Source organism: Camelus dromedarius, chromosome 14 (assembly GCF_036321535.1).
Source record: "Camelus dromedarius isolate mCamDro1 chromosome 14, mCamDro1.pat, whole genome shotgun sequence".
NCBI classification, from domain to species: Eukaryota; Metazoa; Chordata; class Mammalia; order Artiodactyla; family Camelidae; genus Camelus; species Camelus dromedarius.
This window is the reverse complement of record NC_087449.1, coordinates 7752501-7771882: the sequence shown is the minus strand read 5'-3', so window position 1 is coordinate 7771882 and position 19382 is coordinate 7752501. Positions and strand designations below refer to the sequence as shown.

At 43.5% G+C, this 19382-nt stretch overlaps 1 protein-coding gene across 1 annotated transcript in view; it reads right to left on the bottom strand.

Moving 5' to 3' along the window:
- Window positions 1–19382, bottom strand: part of LOC105095038 (uricase) — a 29005-nt gene that overhangs the window by 4800 nt on the left and 4823 nt on the right. Inside the window, exons 2-6 of the mRNA XM_010987153.3 lie at window positions 13838–14056; window positions 11924–12040; window positions 11744–11822; window positions 1823–2009; window positions 93–216 (exon numbers count right to left, since the gene is read on the bottom strand). Coding sequence (XP_010985455.3) covers window positions 93–216; window positions 1823–2009; window positions 11744–11822; window positions 11924–12040; window positions 13838–14056 — 726 coding nt within the window. The remainder of the gene's footprint in view (window positions 1–92; window positions 217–1822; window positions 2010–11743; window positions 11823–11923; window positions 12041–13837; window positions 14057–19382) is intronic.

The following is a 19382-nucleotide window of genomic DNA, read 5'->3' as shown; positions in this document are numbered from 1 at the left end:
CACTTTCTTATTTTAACTCTCAACTCCTTCTCAGAGCTGACAGGAGACACAACAAACTCTCTCAGGCCTCAGAGGCAAGTGACAAGCCGTACCTCAGGGATCTGGCTCAGGGAGAGCATCTGGATGTCACAGAGGGTCCTCTGGACAGAGGGCGAGTACTCGCCTCTGTCAAAGGGTCCAGCAAACTTCTTCAGGATAATGTCCCTCATAGTGTCCCTAAAACACAAAAAGAGAACGGTGGGCTCTCACAGGGTCGCCTTTTGGGAATGTATTAGGAAGCTAATATATGACCTTTCTGTCTCTCAGAAAACAATTTTATTGCTGGCTTTAGAAAGAATTAGAATCTTAAAATACAAACAAAAACAAAAAACCCACCCCAAACACCTCACTTCCCATTTCCCCGTGCACGCGCACTTCCCCCTGCACGCGCGCACACACAGACACAAACACACACCGTTCAACAGACATAACTACAGCTGCCTTCAAAGCCTGGCCCCGGGCTCAGTGGGCCTTCCAGGGTAGACTCCCTCCACGTTTGAAGACCTTACGAAGAGGACTTCCTGGTGCTCTAACCTTCCTCCCGCTCGGTCACTTCTTTGAACTGTTGCATTTTCAGGGGTTTTCCTGTGCCAGGCTCTGTGCTGAGTATTTTATATGATTACTTCATTAAATTCTCTCAATATAGTCAAGGCAGCAGTATTATTACCCCCAATTTAGAGGAGAGAAATCTGAGCTTACAAGTTAAATGATCCACTCAAGTTCCTCCCTTTAGTGAGAGGCCCGACAGGTACCCTGACTGACTCAGTTTCATGTTCTTTTCAACACAAATACATCAGGTGGCTGCCCGTGGGGAACACGTGAACAAAGGGGGGAAAGTGATTGAGGTGAGGTTCTCTTTAAGCATCTCCAACCTATCACATAATAAAAGGAACAGAGCAAAATGATAGCAATGGGGGGAAGCTACCAGGGGGCAGATTCTGGCTCATCGTAGGGTCGAAATTTCTAACAACTGGAGTGTCGGCAAAGGAACGAGATAGGAGAAAGCAAACTCTGGGAATTCAGAGGCCTAATTACTGCTTGTCAAGGATGTTAAAGTAGCCATACTTTTACGTTGTTAGAGCATTTGTCATTTATAAAGTGCTTCTGTGACTACCGTCTCATTTTGCGTTTAGCCTACGGTGACCAGCTGTCCCAGTTTGCCTGGGACTGAGTGGTTCCCTGGGATGTGGGACTTTTGGGATTAAAATCAGGAAAGTCCTTGGCAAACTGGGATGAGCTGGTCACCCTAGAACGGCCCTCGCTGCATCTGCTATGACGTAGGAAGTCCAAGTGCCGTTATCCTTATTTGACCCAGTGGTTCTGGAAGTGCAGCCCCTTGTCCAACAGCATGAATGTCACCTGGAACACGGTGAGAACGTTCTCAGGCCCCATCCCGGGCCACAGAATCAGAGCCTTTTTGGGGGGTGGGGGGGTGGGCTCAGTGAGCTGTAGTTTAACAAGCCCTTCAGGTGGGTCTCATACACAATCACATTTGCATATTGCTGATTTCGTCAGTTAAAAAACAGAGGGTCAAGCAAATCAGGCGACCCACTCAAGGTCTTTATTACAGCTCATAGCGTCCTAGGGTCACCTGCAGATTTACTAACTCGAAGTAAGCTCAGGGTCTTTCTGTGATTCATCAGAAGGGGTTTCTTCCAGTGAGGAGGTTGAGTTGAATGGCTTCAAGTTTCCCTCTCAGAGGGAAGACTCCAAGAACTCTGGGCCCCTGGCAAAGAGGGCAGACACTGCCTGCACCACGCCAGGCCCGAGCCCTCATGCATACCAGGTGGCGTCAAAGTCCACGTCTCTGCCCGGGTGGTAGCGCCACCTGCAGTACACTTGGGTGGCAAAGATTCGGTCCTTCGTCTCTGGGAGGGTGCTGAATTGGTCCCTGATGAATCCTTCGAATCCGGACTGGGTTGTTTTCAAGACCTTGAGGTCTTTGATTCCAGAATGAATGACTGGACGTCCTGTTTTAAGTCAAAAGGTAAGAGGGGATGAGGTCATAAACAAAACTGTGTCATCTTCCTGTCTAGCCCTAAGGATCCTGGTCATTAAAATGTGGCACACTCTGTACAGACAGCCACATCACTGCCCGTGTTTTCTGTCTCCTCTGAAGTCCAAGTGATGAAGGTGGTGTGCCTGTCCCTCCTCTGTCTGAATTCCACAACTCCCCGCCCTCTCCTGCCCTAGGGGAACTCAAGGTCAGAGGCTAAACCTCCAGGCTGTGTTGAAGCCCACAGGAACGAATACCTTTTTCTCAGCTTGCGCAGGGATAGCTTTTAGGCCAAGTTATCTTTCACATTTTGAGCCCCATCTCGTTCATCAGGCAGTCACACTGGAATGAGGTAACAAACTCCTCAAAAAGCCGTTCCTCTGTTTGCTCTGTGACGTCCTTTACTGGGGGCAGTCCTCACGCTGACTGTCTACACTGCTGATGGCTCCAGTCACAACCAGACCCTCAGTTCCTTTGTGTTATGAGCCCAGCAAAACCAGACAATGTCATAAACGGGGAGCAGCACGGGCCTGTTTTTTTTTTTTTTTTTAACCAATCCATTTTTTTAATGTTTAAATTCTTGATATTACAGAACCAAATTGAAATTTATTAACATTCCACTCTTACAGTTCTTATCAACAAACAGAAATAAAATTCATGAGCCAAAAACCCAAGACAAATTAAAAACAGGGAAAAGCTTATAAAACTAAATATGGATCCCTGCATTAATAGCTGAATAGAGAACGTGATTTTTCAATTCTAAGCAGATGATAAAGCCTAAATAGAGACTGTGAAGATGAAGCCAGTGACCCATGAGGCGCAGATTGCCTAAGTGGGTACCCACAAAGGCTTTTGTTTTTTTTGGCTGAACTAAGAAGGGGCAAAGTTGGCTCATGGGGGCCTGGGCAGAGAGGGCAGAGCTGAAAACAACAGAGGGGATGGTACGGTTCTCCTGCAGCCCCTGACATCACCTTATGAAGTGGTGGGCATAACCTGATGCTGATGGGCATAATCTGAAAAAGCTGTTTACTTGTGCTTCAGGCAGTTTTAGCTCAAGGCCCAGGTGACAGATGGGGTACAGAGTCAGCGGGAAGAGTCTTTCTTTCTCTATGTGGACACAATGTACCTCCAGCAGTTTGGTGAAGACTAAAGAACATGGCGCCAGGGGACACCGTGGGAAGCCCCAGGGCACCACGTCTGTGGGGAGCAGCATTCTTTCCAAGGAGCAGGGGCACCGGGTGCAGCAAACACTGGGCAGAGCTAGTGAGGCAGAAGCTGCACACAGTGGGTGCAAAATTCTCCTTGAGCACATGTGAGACAGCCCTCCAGGCTGGGAGAAGGTGGGAGAATTTTGCCAGGAGGCACAGCGGTTCTGTAACGAGAGAGCTGTGGGGCCAGGGGAACTCGGGAATTAACATCACCACGGCCTTATCCGTGTGGGCAGGCTGGCGAGGCCAGGACGGTCAGGGCCACTTGGGTACAAACCCCCAAAAGCAGCATGCCAATGCAGGATGACTGAGGTCACCTCTTTCCAGTCTTGAAGTTAATCCACACTAGTGTCTATCCTTTTTGGCCTATTTAATCATAAATCAACAGCTGGAAGTATCAGGCATCACTATGCTGTACGTGGTCTCTGTGGAAGAATAAGAATGTATCCATGATCCTTAATCAGAATCCTGGGCAGCTCTTAATAACCCAATGATTTACATCTCCTGTGTGATTTCAATTGCTGTGGTTAACTCAGGAGCTGCAGAGTTTCAGAAGTAGGTAAATAATGGCTATATTTTGGTATTTTCCCAGCCACATGTGTGTACCAGAGAGAGCAGCGGCCATGGTTAGTGTTAGATCTGCTAATTAAGTATGTGCTGATTAAATAAGGTGTTCTGGTCAGAGTGTTCTAGGTTAATGTGGTAAAACAGAAAATGGTACTTGTTTCCCATGCTGAAGTTCCCACTGGAAGCTATATCTGAGGAATAATCACAAGAAAGATACCAGAAATGACTTAATGCCTTAAGTTGGCTGAGTAGATCAGATTCTAAATGTAAAAAGACACGATTCTGCAAAATCAGCGTTTCTAAATGCGTGTAGAGCTGATCCAAGTGAGTCTCAGTCTCAGGCCCGAGAGAACTGCAAAAGCAATCAGTAAGTATCTGTTGAACTGAATGAGTGCAATAAAATTGATTCACATTAACAACTTAGTCTCTTTTTCTTCTAGACAGTTCTCCCCTGTCAATCTTTACTATTTCCCTTCCTGATCTGCCCCCTCCCCTCAACTTTCACACAGAGCGTGGCAGGAGGAGAAGGTGAGGGCATCAACACTGGCTGAGAACATCCTGTCAGCATCCTTCTGGTCAGAAACTGGCAGAGGAGGAGTTTGAACTCAGCATCCCATTATGAGATTTCATGCTTTTCTTCTCCCTTTTGGGGTCCCTCCCCATCCTCACAATTCCTCCTTCTTTTTACTCTCCCCATTTCTGTACTATAAGAGGACTTTCCAAAAGACAAGAAAGCTGCCACCTCCATTCCACTATGTGCTTTGAGGGCTTCAGACAGAGCCCCCAGCCTGAAAAATACCAACTCCATTGGTTCAAAATGAACATTAAAGCATCACTTTTAGAAATGGCCCTATATGTCTTGAAAACATTGTATTATTTAAAAATTTCCTATTGAAATAGAAAGACCCCTTAAAGGAGTGACTCCTTAACCTTTACAAACTAATATAATTTACTTCCAATCATAATCCCTTCTAGAAAAAAAATCCTATAGAAAATAAACTTGGATTTGCAATCAGGAGTGGGGTTAGAACAAGCAGTGGGGAACCCGTGAAGAGGGATAGAGAGAAGGTGAAGGAAACCAAAGGCAAACTTTATTTCTACTTTCCCTATACAGCTGGCCTTGACCGCCAGCATCCATGTGAGCCGACCAGACTTTGGCTCCTCCAATGGTCTCAGTCATAAAAGGATTTCTGGATGCAGTGTTGAGTCCACAGTCTTGGGACTAGAGTCCTTGAATTCACTCCCGGTGCTCTCAGTGCCTCTCCTCCCCTATTTATGAGCAGTGTTGCCCTGAGAAAACTCCTTACCCTCTCTCTACCTTGACTTTCTCATCCGCAGGAGGTGATAATCATAACTATTTCCTGGCGCTGACAGATGTCTAAGATAATACATATAAAGGACTCAGTCAAATGGCTGCCCCATTGGAAATGCTCTATAAAAGTTACATTGATGATTTTGCCACAACTGTTTCTTATTGAGTTCAACCACCTGTAAATATTTCCCATGCTTCACAAAGGCTCATTGGGGTCTAAAACTACTTCTGACATGCCAGCCCAGTCCACGCCAGCCCTGGGATGAGATTTGCTGACCTGGGGGGAGTGTCAGTCTGCCAGGCAACTTTGAAATGATCTACTTTCTTGCTAACGATCTGAAAATGGAGAAGACAGCTGCATTTTCTAATGTGTTTCGGCCTCAGCTTCTCACCGAATAAAACATCTCATGTTCTCAAAGACGATTCACTACTGCTCTAGTTCAGGCAGAACGCAAACCATCTCCTCTGGCACGCTCGTCATCCTACGAGTAAACAACAACAACAAAAACCTATTCTCTTTGAACGTGAAAAAATACATTTTCTTGGCGCACATTAGACACTCGGGATGAAATCTGGGAGCTTATTTTCCCTTCCCTGTTGGCGATGCCCCAGCTTTCTGAACACTGGTAAAAAAAAAAAAAACCTGAGCCTTTCAAATTCATGGGCCCATCAACTAAAAATATGATGCCTCACACACTCTAAAAAAGATTCCAAGAAGTAATTCAACCAAAAAGACTGCCCTTTTCTAGGTTCCTTCCCATGAAACCACTTAATCAGCTCTATTTTGCCTTTCGGCCATGGTTATGGAGTGATGCAAAAGCAAGATTTTCCCATTTTACTTTGTTAGAACATAATCTTTTCTAGCTTCTGATGTCCTCCTACACACTTGACAGATTGTGGTTTCTCTCCCCGGGAAGCACGCATCCTACTCCTTGAGCTCTCCAAGGGGAAGAAACTCACTGCAAGTTAAGAGAAAATCACCCCGATTCCTTACCTACGCATCAGGTGTCACAGAGCACAAAGCGTTACTGAGCCAAGAAAAAAAAATCCTGTCACCAAGAGGATAATTGCTTCTACATTTAACACCTCCAAAAAGGACACAAATAGCTACAAGGAGGATATTTTAAAACTATATTAAATCATTCTAGTAGAAAACCTCAAACTTGTAAAGTGCTGGAAACAGTGAAGACCAATTAAATATCATTTGCCTTTGAGAGTCCATTTAGCCCAGGCGGGGAGGGTGGAAGCTCTCTCTGTGCAGCTCTGGCTCTGGACGGGAGAGATGGCATCCCCCAGATGGAGGACCGTTCACTGGGCTGTTGTACAACTAGGTGGTGATCAAGATGATTTTAAAAAGATCTTGGGTTTGCCAAGAACTTTTCTTCTGGAATAAGATAACTGAGGAGTTACCTTATCTTGGCATCAAAAGGACATCGGCAGCCTTCTTGGCAGAGGCTGCCTCTGTCTGTCTCCCACTTTCCCCACCTCATTTCATCCGCCTGCCCTGCTTGACACCTCTTAAATCCATTCTCCTCCGGGACTTAAGTTTCATCAATCCCCTTCCTTAAGACCATCCTCCTGCGCCTACTAGTCTCCACGTCAATAGATTATTTTTCACCACCAGAAGGCAGTATCTCTTACTTGAAATCTCATTCCTGTATTTGGATATGCTTTAGTTGAGTTTTTATAATTAGTGTCAGATTGGGAGAAATTTGATGCTTAAAGAATTGGGAATTATAATTCAAATTGTGTGTGTGTATGTTCCATGTAACACCTGCAACGACAGCCTGCATCACAAACGCGGAGCCCAGCTCTCCCCTCGGAGCTTGGGAAGTCACAGATGTAACAGCGGCCCTCATCCCTGCAGTGAGCAGACGTCTCTCTCTCTCTCCCAGATTCTTCCATGGAACTAGCAGACTTTGAAACAGCTAAAAGTATACTTCATGATGTAGCTTAAAAGACACACTGGGAAAAAAATAGGGTAATGGGAGTTTTACAGCAATTCTCAGGGCCTAAAATGGGTGCTTGAGATTCAGCAGGCTTTCTATAAATGTTTGTTCAATTGATAAGAATAAATCCAGCCTACAGGAGAAACCCAGTTACACACCCTGCTGGGAAGGGCTGCAGGCTGCATGTGTGACTGAGCGCACGCACTTGAGGGGGCAGAGTCCTCACCCTCCCGGCCAGCCCCGCACCAAAGGCCCAGCTGGGAGGTTGGTACCAGCAGCCTTCTGCACGTGAACTGGGGGGCGTGTGTGTGAAAGATAATGATTACTTTCTTCAGCTAAGCTTATGCAAGGGCATTTCTTATGACAACGATCGTACACTGACTCACCTCGCAATATTTACTGTTCTAGCTCTTGAATAATAAGCAAACTAAGAATTAAACTTTGTTAGCAAAAAACACATAGATCCCTACTCTCCAAAAAGGGACAGAGTACAAATGTCATCTCCACACACACAACACAGAACGACACACACATTCAGGAAGGTGTGCACACACACACTGCACACACCCTCGGCAGCAGGCGCCTCCTCCCCTGGCGACCCGTGCCAGCCCGCATGCCGTCAGAGGGGCGCTGGACACGAGACGAGTCAAGCTGGAGCCCTAGGGACACTGCCACGGAGATCGCAACACCTTGAAGCTTTCTGCAGAAAGGGAAGCTTTTGGCCTGATTCTGATGATTAGTTTTTCCACTCCACAGCCGCCAGGTGACTAGAATTCTGGCTGATGATAGTTCCTGGTAATTCCTGGAAAGAACAGGGCGTGAAGAGCAGTCTGTTTGCTTCCTATGATCAGCAGAGCCCTGTATCTGGCTACTCCACTTCCACCTCCAGGGATCTGCGAAATATTCTCGTGGACAGAGGTCATCAGCGACGCCTATTTGCCAAACTGCACACTCTCTCCAGTCTCTGTTAACCCAACTCCTTAACCTCCTGTGGCAGAGACCGCTGGCTCTTCATCTTCCTCCCGGGCCTCAGCTGGACTACATTTCCTGGCCTTCCTTGCCGTTAGGCGTGGCCGTGAGCCGGGGTTCCCTCCCGCTGCTGTGCTCTGTGCTGCCTTCAGAACCTGGTGTTCGGCGTGAGGGATCTGCTTCCTCCTGTTTCTCCTCCAAGCTCTGCCCCTCTCCTGGTTGTCTGGGATGGGGATCTACTCTCAAGGTGGCACCAAAAAGTAAGGATGAAAAATGTCTGATTATATCAACCGGGTACTTGAATAACTTCCAGGAGCAGAGCATCCTCCAAACACGCGCGCGCACACACTTAACTCCACTTTTACAAAAGGCGGTGAACTTTGTGTGCGGAGCCACTGCACCTAAACCTACTTGTCATGCATTCTGTTACCCACTAACTATCCCTCCTTTCTCGAGATGTATTTTTCTTTTGCATCCATGACACCATCTCCAATCCTCCTCCTATTTCTCTGGCCATTCTTCTTTCCCATCCTTTACACTGTCCAACCCTTAAGCTGGGGAATTTTCCCCAGGGCCCTCTCATCTTTCCTCTTCTCCCTTTATATGTTTTTCTGGAATGTTCTTTCTTCCCCATGGCTTGACCTACCATCAGTCTCCAAATCTATCTCTGTCCCTTATTCCCAAACTCTCCAGCTTCCCCATGAAATTTCCTCAGTGCATGTATTCTTCCTAGTCAACTCCGCTAGGCTGCTGACTTTAGGGTAACTTTAACCCCTCCTTTTCTCCAACCTCCCATCCCTACTCAACTACTCAGACCTATTAAGTACACTTCAGAAGTGCTTCCTATAATGCCTCTCCCCCACCTCTGCAGTCTCTCCATGTCTACTTTTACTGCCTTCCTTCAGACTCCATCATTTCTTCAACATCTCATTACTGCCGGTTTCTCCAGCCAGTTCACTACAACCTTGGTCAAAATTACTAATCAGCACACACTATACATTAAGCCCCTCCGTGGATTTCTATTGTCATGCTAAATAATAATAATAATAATAACAATAACAACAACAACAACAACAACAATAACAACAACAACAACAACAGCTATCTTTCTTATGTGCCAGGTACTGGGCTAAACGCTTTACATTAAGATTTATCTCTGTTAATTACCTGGACAGTTGTTGAGGCAGACACTGTTATCCTCATCTTACGAGTGAAAAACCACTGAAGTAGTGTATGCAACTTGCTTACAGCCACAAAGTTATTACTTAGTGGAGCTCAACTTCAGAGTCTGATTCCAAGGCCTGTGGGCTTATTAACTACCGTGTAAAACTGCCTTTGAGTCACCGATCTCATTAGTATGCTACATGAGGCCCAAACCAACCTCTTCATCTTCATCTGCTCCTTCCATTCTAAAAACTGGACCCTTCCAAGCTGCTGTCATTCCTCAAACGCTTTCCCCTTTCAATACGAAAATGACTTGCCCACTAGGGTGATCCGCATGAGGCAGGCGCAGATGAAAATAGTTTAGTTTCCCTTTTCCACTCCTTTACGATTCCTACCCATATACGTTCTGTTTCTTCTGCTGGTAATTTCCGTTCCTCCTTCTATGCCCAGTACGCTCTGAATCATTTTTCAGAAGTCATTTGGAATATTTCCTCCTCCCTGTCAAACTTTCCAAACTGCCCTAGAAAGTTAATTTTCTGCACCTCTTTGCTCCCATCCCATAACTTTAATTCCTTTATAAGGGTCTTTAGCCTTTCATATTGCAATAAATCTTTTTATAAGTCTATCTCCTACTGTTCATCTACTGGGAACTCACCACGGTCAGAGAATGTCTTATTCACCTCTGAATCTACTGCCCCTCGTATACATAAAAAGTCCTCAGAATCACTGTTGAATGAATAGTGTTTCCATGACTGACATTACTATATTTCATAGAGGCTCTCATTTTTTTAGTTAGCTCTCCTGAAATCTAGTTCTAGCCCCTGCTATTATTTTACATAACTGAAAGTAGAATAAGGAATATGCTAAGTAATTGCAAAAATCACCTGAAATGGTTTAGAGCTGTGCTAACCAACATGGTAGCCACTAGCCACATGTGGCTATTAAGCATTTGGAAAATGGTAAATGAGAACTGAGATGTCCTCTAAATATAAAGAATTTCAAACACTTAATTTTAAAAACATGTTAAGTATTTCATTAGTAATTTTTATATTTGCTATATACTTAAGTGGTATTTTATATATATTAGGTTAAATCAAATGTATTATTAAAATTCTTTTTGCTTTTCTGATGTGACTACTAGAAAATTTTAAAATTAGATAGATAGCTTGCATTATATTTCTGCTGGGAAGTGCCAGTTTAGAGTGGTTTGTACAGGAAAACACTGGCCTGGGGTATCAGGAAACCTTTCTTTCTCTCGCTCCTCCAAAGTCACACACAAAAGGCAAGAAGGAAGGAAGGAAGGAAGGAAAGGAAGTTACATCTTAACTAACAAACAGCTCAGTCAACAAGTGAATGTTTCACATGACTACCCATTTGGGGGGTTAAAAAAATCATTGTCTCTTCAACTTAACTCAACAACTAGTCATTTGGTCTCCTTTACAGGATAATAATTTCATAACTGTTAGTTAAACACTGAGAAGGCCCTGGCTGTGTCTAGAATTCAACATAAAAAGGGAAAAATATTACATGATAGGCTACAATACTAGGACTTTCTAAGGGATGGCATTATCCAACAGAACTCAGAACAGGAGGGAGTTAATATTTAATTAACCTTTTAATATTTCTGCAGTTTATGAGATGCCACCTCAAATTCTTACTAAAGTAAGCTAGAGAAGAAAGAGAAAGAGACACACAAAGAAAAGAAAAAGAGACGAATGAGCAGGAAAGAGGAGGAGAGGAGAAGAGAGAGAAAAGGAAAGAAAAATAGAAGAGAAAAACGTTCAGAGTCCACATTCTCAATTTATAATGACCATTAAAGTTTATTTTTTTTTAGGATTGAGATATTTCTACTATGTTGGCTTCATGGTTCTTTGAGATATTCCAGTCTAACTCTTCGCCAATTACTGAACTCTGCTCTGACAACCTCAACAAATCAATGAAAGACGAGCTTTGGGAATTTTAATATTTGCTAAGTTCAATCATCAGTACTAATAAGGTCTGTATTGTAATTATTTCCACAGTTAATTTTTAGATTTCTTGGTAAACAGAAAGAATTAGATCACTGTCATTGTTATTTTAAATGAGGTCCATTTCATGGTAATTATAGTAGTATCAGTGGTTTTATCATTACGACAAATAGAATTTTAAGGAAACTTGATTGTTACTTACTAGGTATTTCCTATAAAGGTTATTACAATCATAATATGGCATAGTACCAAAAGCAGCAGTCAGAAAATTCAGAGATTCGGGTTTTTGTCAGTCTGCACATTTTTTTTACCCCTTGCCTCAAGATCAGGCAATAAAAATGATCTACTCCACTCCACAAATTTGTTGCAAAGGGTATTATTCCATTTTTATATTTTTAAGATAAAAAAATTGATAGTTCTTTAATGTAATCTAAGGTCACAATGCTCATTCCCATCTCAGATTTAAAAGACTTCAAAATTCTCTAAGGTTTTCCTTCATGTTAATAAACAGAGAAAAAAAGAAAAAACTGATATTGCTATTGCAGAATCAAAACATGAAAAACACTTCTCACCACTCCTCATCTGCTCAACCTCACAGAAGCGCTTTTCAGTGGGAGTATAAATAAATGCATGGACATGCTTAACTCCATTCTGAAAATTAGAAAAAAAAAGTTTCCAATAAAATTTCAGCATATTTCATAAAACCAACTTCTTAATTTAATTAAACTGAAAGCATAAATAAAGAAGGAAACCTTTTCAAGACGCTTCCAAGGAACTTCTTCCACACAGACTCCAACTCGGATGACATGATTAAAGGAAGAAAGGAAATGCTCACAGACATGCATGGCAAAAGTTTCTATGCTTTTAATCTGTAAAGAGAAACAAATGCTAGTGATCAGAAATACTTGCTCCACTTAAAAATCATTTTTAAATATCCACAACACTCTATTTCCTGATGAAATGCTTTTTTTTTTTTAGAATCAGAGAAACAAAGAATTAGAAACAGTCTTAGAGATGAACTGGTCTTTATCCTAATTTTTGCAAGGGCTTCTAAGTGTGGTTAATAGATTGCCACCACCAGGTGAGAATACCCTGTTTTTAAAAGAAACTTGTTTGCAGGAGGGGATGTGTCCATCAACGGATGAGCAAGAAGTTATCTTAGCATTCAGATTCTCCTCATGCTGAGCTCGGCCATCACCTGTGCCAGCGGAAGTCCTGCAGTATGCTCCAGAACACCCTGCTCCCTTTACGAGGCTGGCCAACAGGCCTCCCAATTTCCCAAGGAAAAATGTCCATGAAGGGTCACTTCAGCTCCCTTGCCTTGCAAACAGGCCTCCTAGTGACCATCCCCAGCTCAGCTCTCTACCCCTATAAAGCAGCTCCCTACGTCCACACAAATTCTTCATACTAATCTCTAGGCAATATTTTATGGTCCTAGTACAGTCTACAGATTATTTATGGCTTTGCCTATAATTCAGGTAAACTATTTACCTATAATCAGATTTCTCCAAGATAGTTTTATTTTATACCTGTTGTCCCAGAATAATTATAAATAAGCATTCCATTTCACTCTCAAAGTATCCTGGTACGGATAAGAAATTACATTCTATCTACAATGAATGGACTTAAATTATTTTTAATATCTAGGGCCGTTCCTTCACTTTTCTGTACCTCTCACTCAGTACAGGAAATAAAAGAATTTGTGTTACTTGGCCCTATGCTATATCACAGCATAGAGGCTTATTTTCAATGTAGTTTTTTAAGAAAGCAATGGCTTTTTCCAGAGCCCTGTGTAGGCATTCTGATCAGCAAGAGAAAGGTTCAGGGTGGAGAGAGGCCTTGCAGAAATAATATTCCAATTATTTTGCTCATTTCATGTATTATGGGTATGAATTTCATGCAAAAGCATTAGAAAAGAAGCTTTCCAGTCTACACGTCTTGCCTTTCTAGGCTTCTCAGCCAATGAAAAAAAAATTATCTTGAGTTGCTCAGAAATCTGCTGGTCGTCCAGCACGGCTTCGTTCACACTTGAAGAAACCTGACATAGAAGTGCTAAAAACTCAGATTCTGTTAGTTCCAAGATCCTTTCAATGGGTATAATTACCACCAAATAGGGACACTATGTGGTCATGGAGTTGGGAAAATTCGGAAGGCGTTAAAAGTTGGACAAATAGATTTCAAAACGTATCTTATACTCAAGATTTTCTTCTATAGTAATGCCAAGAGGAGAAGTGGTACTTTCTCCTATAAACACCATTCTAGAAGAAAAAAATAACAGGACTCAGAGAAATGCAAGACAAAAATGTGTAAAATTATATTCTGAAATCGTGTCAAGGCCTTGATTTGCCAATGACACTAATTAAGAGACAATGTGTAAATCTGTCAAATAGGATTCTCTACCTAAAAGATGTAGTGAGTTGAGAACCAAGAAAAGGGAACAAAGGAGAAAAAAAAAAAAGAAGAGAACAAAGAGGTGAGTTTAATTAAAAAAAGATTTTCTGTAAAGCTGAGAATATTAGAATAGAAAAGGAAAAATTTTAACAGCTTAAACGTAAAAATAGGGTTTGAAGTTAAAGGGAACTTGAAATAAGCAAGTAATACCCTCATACTATAATACAGTGAATTCTGCATCAAGACGGGCATCATCTAAGAAGTATGCGACATACGCCTTTGGTCTTTGCCAGGACATGAACTGTGTTCTTCATGGTGTCTGTGGGGATGATGTCTGCATTATCCCCATACAGGTAGTCTTTTCTGGAGCTCAGATTAAGTTCCACCGAAGTTGCCACCTCTTTAATGCTGTGATATTTTCCATTTCGCTGAACACGAAGAACTTTGACCATATCCTTCCCATAGCCAGTTTGGACAAACTCCACTTCATCGTTCTGCAATGAAAATGATCATTACTGAAGAAGGCTAAATGAAAGCAAGAAGTCAGCTGTAATTTCTTTAAGTCTTAATTTTATCATGTAATTATGAAAGATGAGAGTTGGAGTGTTCATGAAAGCAAGATCACGCCCTACCTTTGTAGAGGAAAGAGAATTTGTATGGAGGGAAGAGGAACAGATAAAAATATATCAGATTGGTCTGAAGAGAGACAGGGAGATGACTCCCTTGATAACAATAAACAACAATAAAAATAACAGTACCTCCTGAGCCAAACTATTTACTGTCTTATTTAATCTCTACTAACCTAACCCTTATATCAGCTCTGTGAATTAATATTCCCATTTTGTAGAGGGAGAAACTGAGGTTGGAAGAGTTGAAGTGACTTGCCCTTGTTAGTAAAGGACAGAGGCAAGAGTTCAACCTCAGGTCTGTTGACTCCAAATTGTGCCTTCTAACTATGACGTAAACTGCCTTCCTCTATAACACTTTCTTATTCTGTTAACTGGAATACTTCCCCTTTTTTATAGAGAGTAGTATTCTAGAGAAAATGCCCTGTGATCAATAAAAACAATTTGAAAATCGCTTCTTCTACTTGCTGCCAGGAAGAGGAGTAATTAGTGACAGGGTCCAGATTACCTTCAGCAGTGCAGAACCAGGGCCATCTGGCTGCAGGGAAAGCCATGCTTTTAGCAAAGAGACACTTAATAAAAGCCGAGTGATTGATTCATGAGTACCCCTACCTGAAGCTTGCTAGCGAACACATCCATCTTCACTGCGCGCCTAAGACTTGTCCCTGGGCCTTGTTGGTGTTTAAAAGAAGAGGCAGGAGGGAGCAGACGGACAGAAAAACCTATTCCATTTGGCATGAAAATTAACATTGAAATGGTCATGAAAGAAGGTGACACAAATAAAAGTAAATTAAAAACAATATGCAGTGAGAGTCTGGGGAAGGTCACAAAGAAGGAACCTCACGTGCTGGTCGCACACAGGTGACATGCTTAGATAGATCAAGGGCTGCCCCAAAATCTGCCTGCAGGAAAAAACTCACCAGATCCTCTGGGAGGAATTTTAAAATACTCGCCAACATCAGGAGTTACTGTCATATTCTCCGTGAAAGTGTGGCGGGGAGGCTGTCTTCAGTCTCGGGACTAGAGCCCGGGAGGGCATGTTGATTACTGATCACACCCTGAGGGTTTGGGTGTCTGAACTCAGTGCTTCCTCTGCAGGAGGGACACATTTAAGGATCATCTTCAAGAAAAGTGTCAACAAGAAAACCTGAAGAGCAACGTAACGGATCCTAGTAAGAAACAGCAGTGACCTGGAAAGAGGCGCTGTTGTGCAGTTGTGGTGGCTGTGAAATCGGACCAGGTCCAAATGCTGCCCTGCCACTTACAGCTTTGTGGCTTGTGACAAGTAATTGGATGTCTCTGAGCCTCAGTTTCCCGCTTTGTACAAATGGAGATAACCACCCTTACTTGTAGAGTTTCTGGTGAATGTGCAAGGCCTGGCTCAGTTCCTAGTACCTAGCGGTGCAGTGAGGTCCACCCCAGCCAGAGTGGCCATGTCAGGCCTGGCTGTGGCTGTCACAGCAGCAGAGACAGCAGAGGAGACCTTGAGGAAGATTACTAGTTTCTAGAGTGGGGAGCGCTGCTGGCAACAGCAGAAGGATGCCGTTGCTATGTACTGAACCACAAGGGAGGAAGGCCCCTGACTGGCTTGGGGTCCCTGGATGGTATGCACTGGGGTCCAGGACCAAAGGTCTCTGAGATCTTCCATCGTCCTCAGCACATGATGGGACTCAACAAACATTATTCTTTAGTCCTATCCCCTGTCACTGAATACTCAGGCTACAGTAGGTTCGTCTGTCGGAAGCAAGTGGTATGTGAGATACATAGAAAGGTTAAATGATAGCTAGCCTTCACATCCGCACCCCTGCTCACCTCTCCAGCTTCGCAACCTGCCGCACCCCATTTCAAACTCTGCTTCAGCTATCTTGAGCGAATTGTGGTTGCCCGGGCCCTGCATGCTTTCTCTGCCTGTAGGCCTTTGGAGCTGTTATTCCTTCTTTCTGGAACATTCTTTCTCTTCCTTGGTACCCAACTACCAATTTCTTCACCTGCCTAACTTCTTCAAGTCTCAGATGTCATTTCCACTAGGTGATCTGCCCCAGCCCTCCTAGTCTGGAGTGGGTGCCCCTTCTATGCGCTCTCTGAATACTCTGTTTTCGCATTATCAGAGTCTTTATCAAATTGACTTACAGTTGCCTCTTCATGTGTGATTTGTTCAAAAACAGGAAGCTATGAAAGTGGAAACATTTCTCTCTTGGTCACCATGGCAACCCCAGAGCTCTGCAGAGTGCTTGGAACACAAATAGGTGCTTAATAAATGTATCGTGAATGAGTGAATGCTGTACCGCCACCTGCCCCGCTTGGGTGATGACATGGAATAGTTCAGGGAAATATCCCCAAGATTTCAATACAGGAAGAGCTGCTTCAGCTCAGACCCCGATCAGGAAGTTCCTCTTCCTAGGAGAGTGGGGATGGCAACTTTTGCCCTCCAATCACCACAGCCTGGGGATCACAGGCAGAGCTGGCCAAAAACTAAAGGCCCAGGAAGGGTAGACAGAGTCAGCCACACAGCACCAAGTGTTTACACTGCTAACGAGGCAGAGCACTCCAGCACAGTGCGGCCACCCTGGGGTTCGTGTGTGACATGCACGGGAGGGGTCAGCACTCCTTAGCCGGCTCCTGCCTGAGCCTCGGCGCTCCAGCAAAGCTTGAGTAATCACGTTTACGAGCAGTGAGTCAGAATAAAGAGGACACAACCTTCTGAGTCTGGAGCAGGTTTGAACAAGAACAATAGGGGACACCCAAGAGTCTCTCAGCAGGACCTGACAGAACAGAGTATGGCCCAGACCAGACTGAGGCTGGTCTCCACAAGAACTTCTCCCCAGGCCTGCAGTCAGAGAGATCAGAAGTCGGTGCCAGCACCCTACTGTGTATAATGCACAGTAAGGGGTGGAGACCAATGTCCAAGGCAACAGAACAGTGACACACGGAGGTAGCTCTCGTCTGGAGGGTGGGCGGGTGGCTGAGAGGATGGGGCCAAGAGACAGACCCTCTTCTGCTGCCTATAAGCTCTGTGAATGGGGGCAAGTTTCTTCATCTATAAAATGAATAATAGTAGTGCCCATCTCTCAGGGTTACTGTGAGGACTGCATGACAAAAAAAAAAAAAGCACTTAGAAAAATGCCTGGCAAATAGTAAGTGTTCAATAAATGTTAGCTATGATTATCATTGATAAATAATCATTATATGTCATGTTTTGCATCAAGGGGTCCTTCCAGTTACCATTAGAGAGAAATACTCAGACTGCGCACCGATCCAGAGCCCTGGTGGCTGGTGGATATAGCTCAGTGGTACAGCACATACTTAGCATGTAACAGGTCCTTGGTTCTACCACAGTACCTCCATTAAAAAAAAAAAAAGTCAGAGCCAGGGTGGCTAAAACCAAGGGCTGCTGCTATGAGAAGGCCTCCTTGTGTCTTTGTACTTCGGTTGTCCTTCCTCAGGCTTGTGTGGCTTGAGGGAACAAAGTTATAAGAGGAAACTTAATTTCCTAGAGTAATACTCTGGACAAAATATCAGTAGGAGTAAATCTATACTTGGCTCTGCACAAGAAAAATCTCCTTTTCTGAGACATGTCTTGAAATATAAAGGGATAAGAATCATTGCTTGCCTGCAAGTGATGTTGGAGTGAACGCTCAGAGATTTTAAATGAATCTTCGGCATTTTCACTGCCGCAGTGAGACAGTGAGCGTTCTCTCGTTTCCAGGCCACACTGAAAGCGATCTAGGTTGTCACGACAGGTCTGGGGCTTCTCAGCCTGGAGTCTGTTAACCTCTCTAAGGCCCAGAGGGTGGATTTCAGGTGGAGAAATACCAGAAAAGGTAAGGGCGGACTTTTATCAATTTAAATTCTAAAATGACTAGAATTTTCTCTCGAGTATTAGGAGAGCTTCTGTAAGCATATCTCTACCCTGCATAACAGAGAGAAATACAGAACTGCTGGCTATTTAGGACCCATCACACGTGTTTAAATCTCAGTCCAGTTGCAGTGCGCACTGATGGATGGAAGAACTGTGCGTGGAGATGTGCCTCCCTCGCTCTGTCTTTGTAATGTGCTAGAGAAGTTCTTCCAGTTCTCTGCCTGGATTTTCCCTCCGCCTGGCTATTTTCTTGGGCATCTGTGAACAAAACGTTGAACTAATATGAGAAAAAGGAGCACTCATATGAACAATCTTAATATCACTTCAGTGGACCTTAATAACACATGATGATAAGAACAATAATGATGAATAATAACCTTAGAGGCAGCTGGTATATTTTTGGCTGCCTAGGATCTACTAAATGTCAGATGGAAAAATATTGATATCTGGTAGAAAATGTCATGTTGCTTTAGGCTGTAGAGTGGCTTATTTTTACTGTCAAGGGGGGATATGCCTTGAGTTATGTTCAAAGTGTGGCTCTGAAGGGATTTGTCAGGCAGGTGGTTCAAGCACAGTGTAACTCATACGCATAATCAGGGTAGAAAGGGTGACCTGATTCCTAATGAAGGCTCCATTTACAGGTGCTCAGTTACATTCATACTTCAGCCTATTACAAAGGGAGAGGACTTACCACTAAATGCCAAGGCAAATGCTAATTTTCCTGGCAGCCTCTCCATAGGACCGATAGCCTTAGGGCAGGGGACTGGAACAAGACCTCAGGGGCCTCTAGGACTAGGGGCAGGGAAACTCACAACGGAAGAATTGATGGAGACCTCCAAGTATGCAGTTGGAAGGAAATTTTACTGAAATGCATAGACTAAAAGATTTCTCTTTCCTAATGTATAAGTCTTGAAAATAGAAATAATAGTAGCAACTACTTAGTGAGCATTTTGATAATGTGTTGGGAAATTTGCATATATGATTTCCTCTAATCCTTTACAAGACCCCTGTGAAGTAGGTATTCATATCCAAGTTTGACAAACAAGGACACTAGGGTTAAGTAATCTGCCAAAGTCGCAGAGTTACTGGGTGACAGAGGTAGAGGAGAACCCAGCCCATTTGCCCCAAATGACATGTTCTTTCCCACTACGTCAGGGTCCTTACACTCACTAGGGGGAGAAAGGAAGCATTCGGATCCCAATAAAGGAGAGAAATGGGCATGCTACTGCAGAAACTTGTATTTCTACACCATTTAAAAATTTTCCATCCATTAAAGACCCATCTTATCTTATCTATTCCTCACAAAATTCCTGTGATTCGGTGGGAAGAACCCCT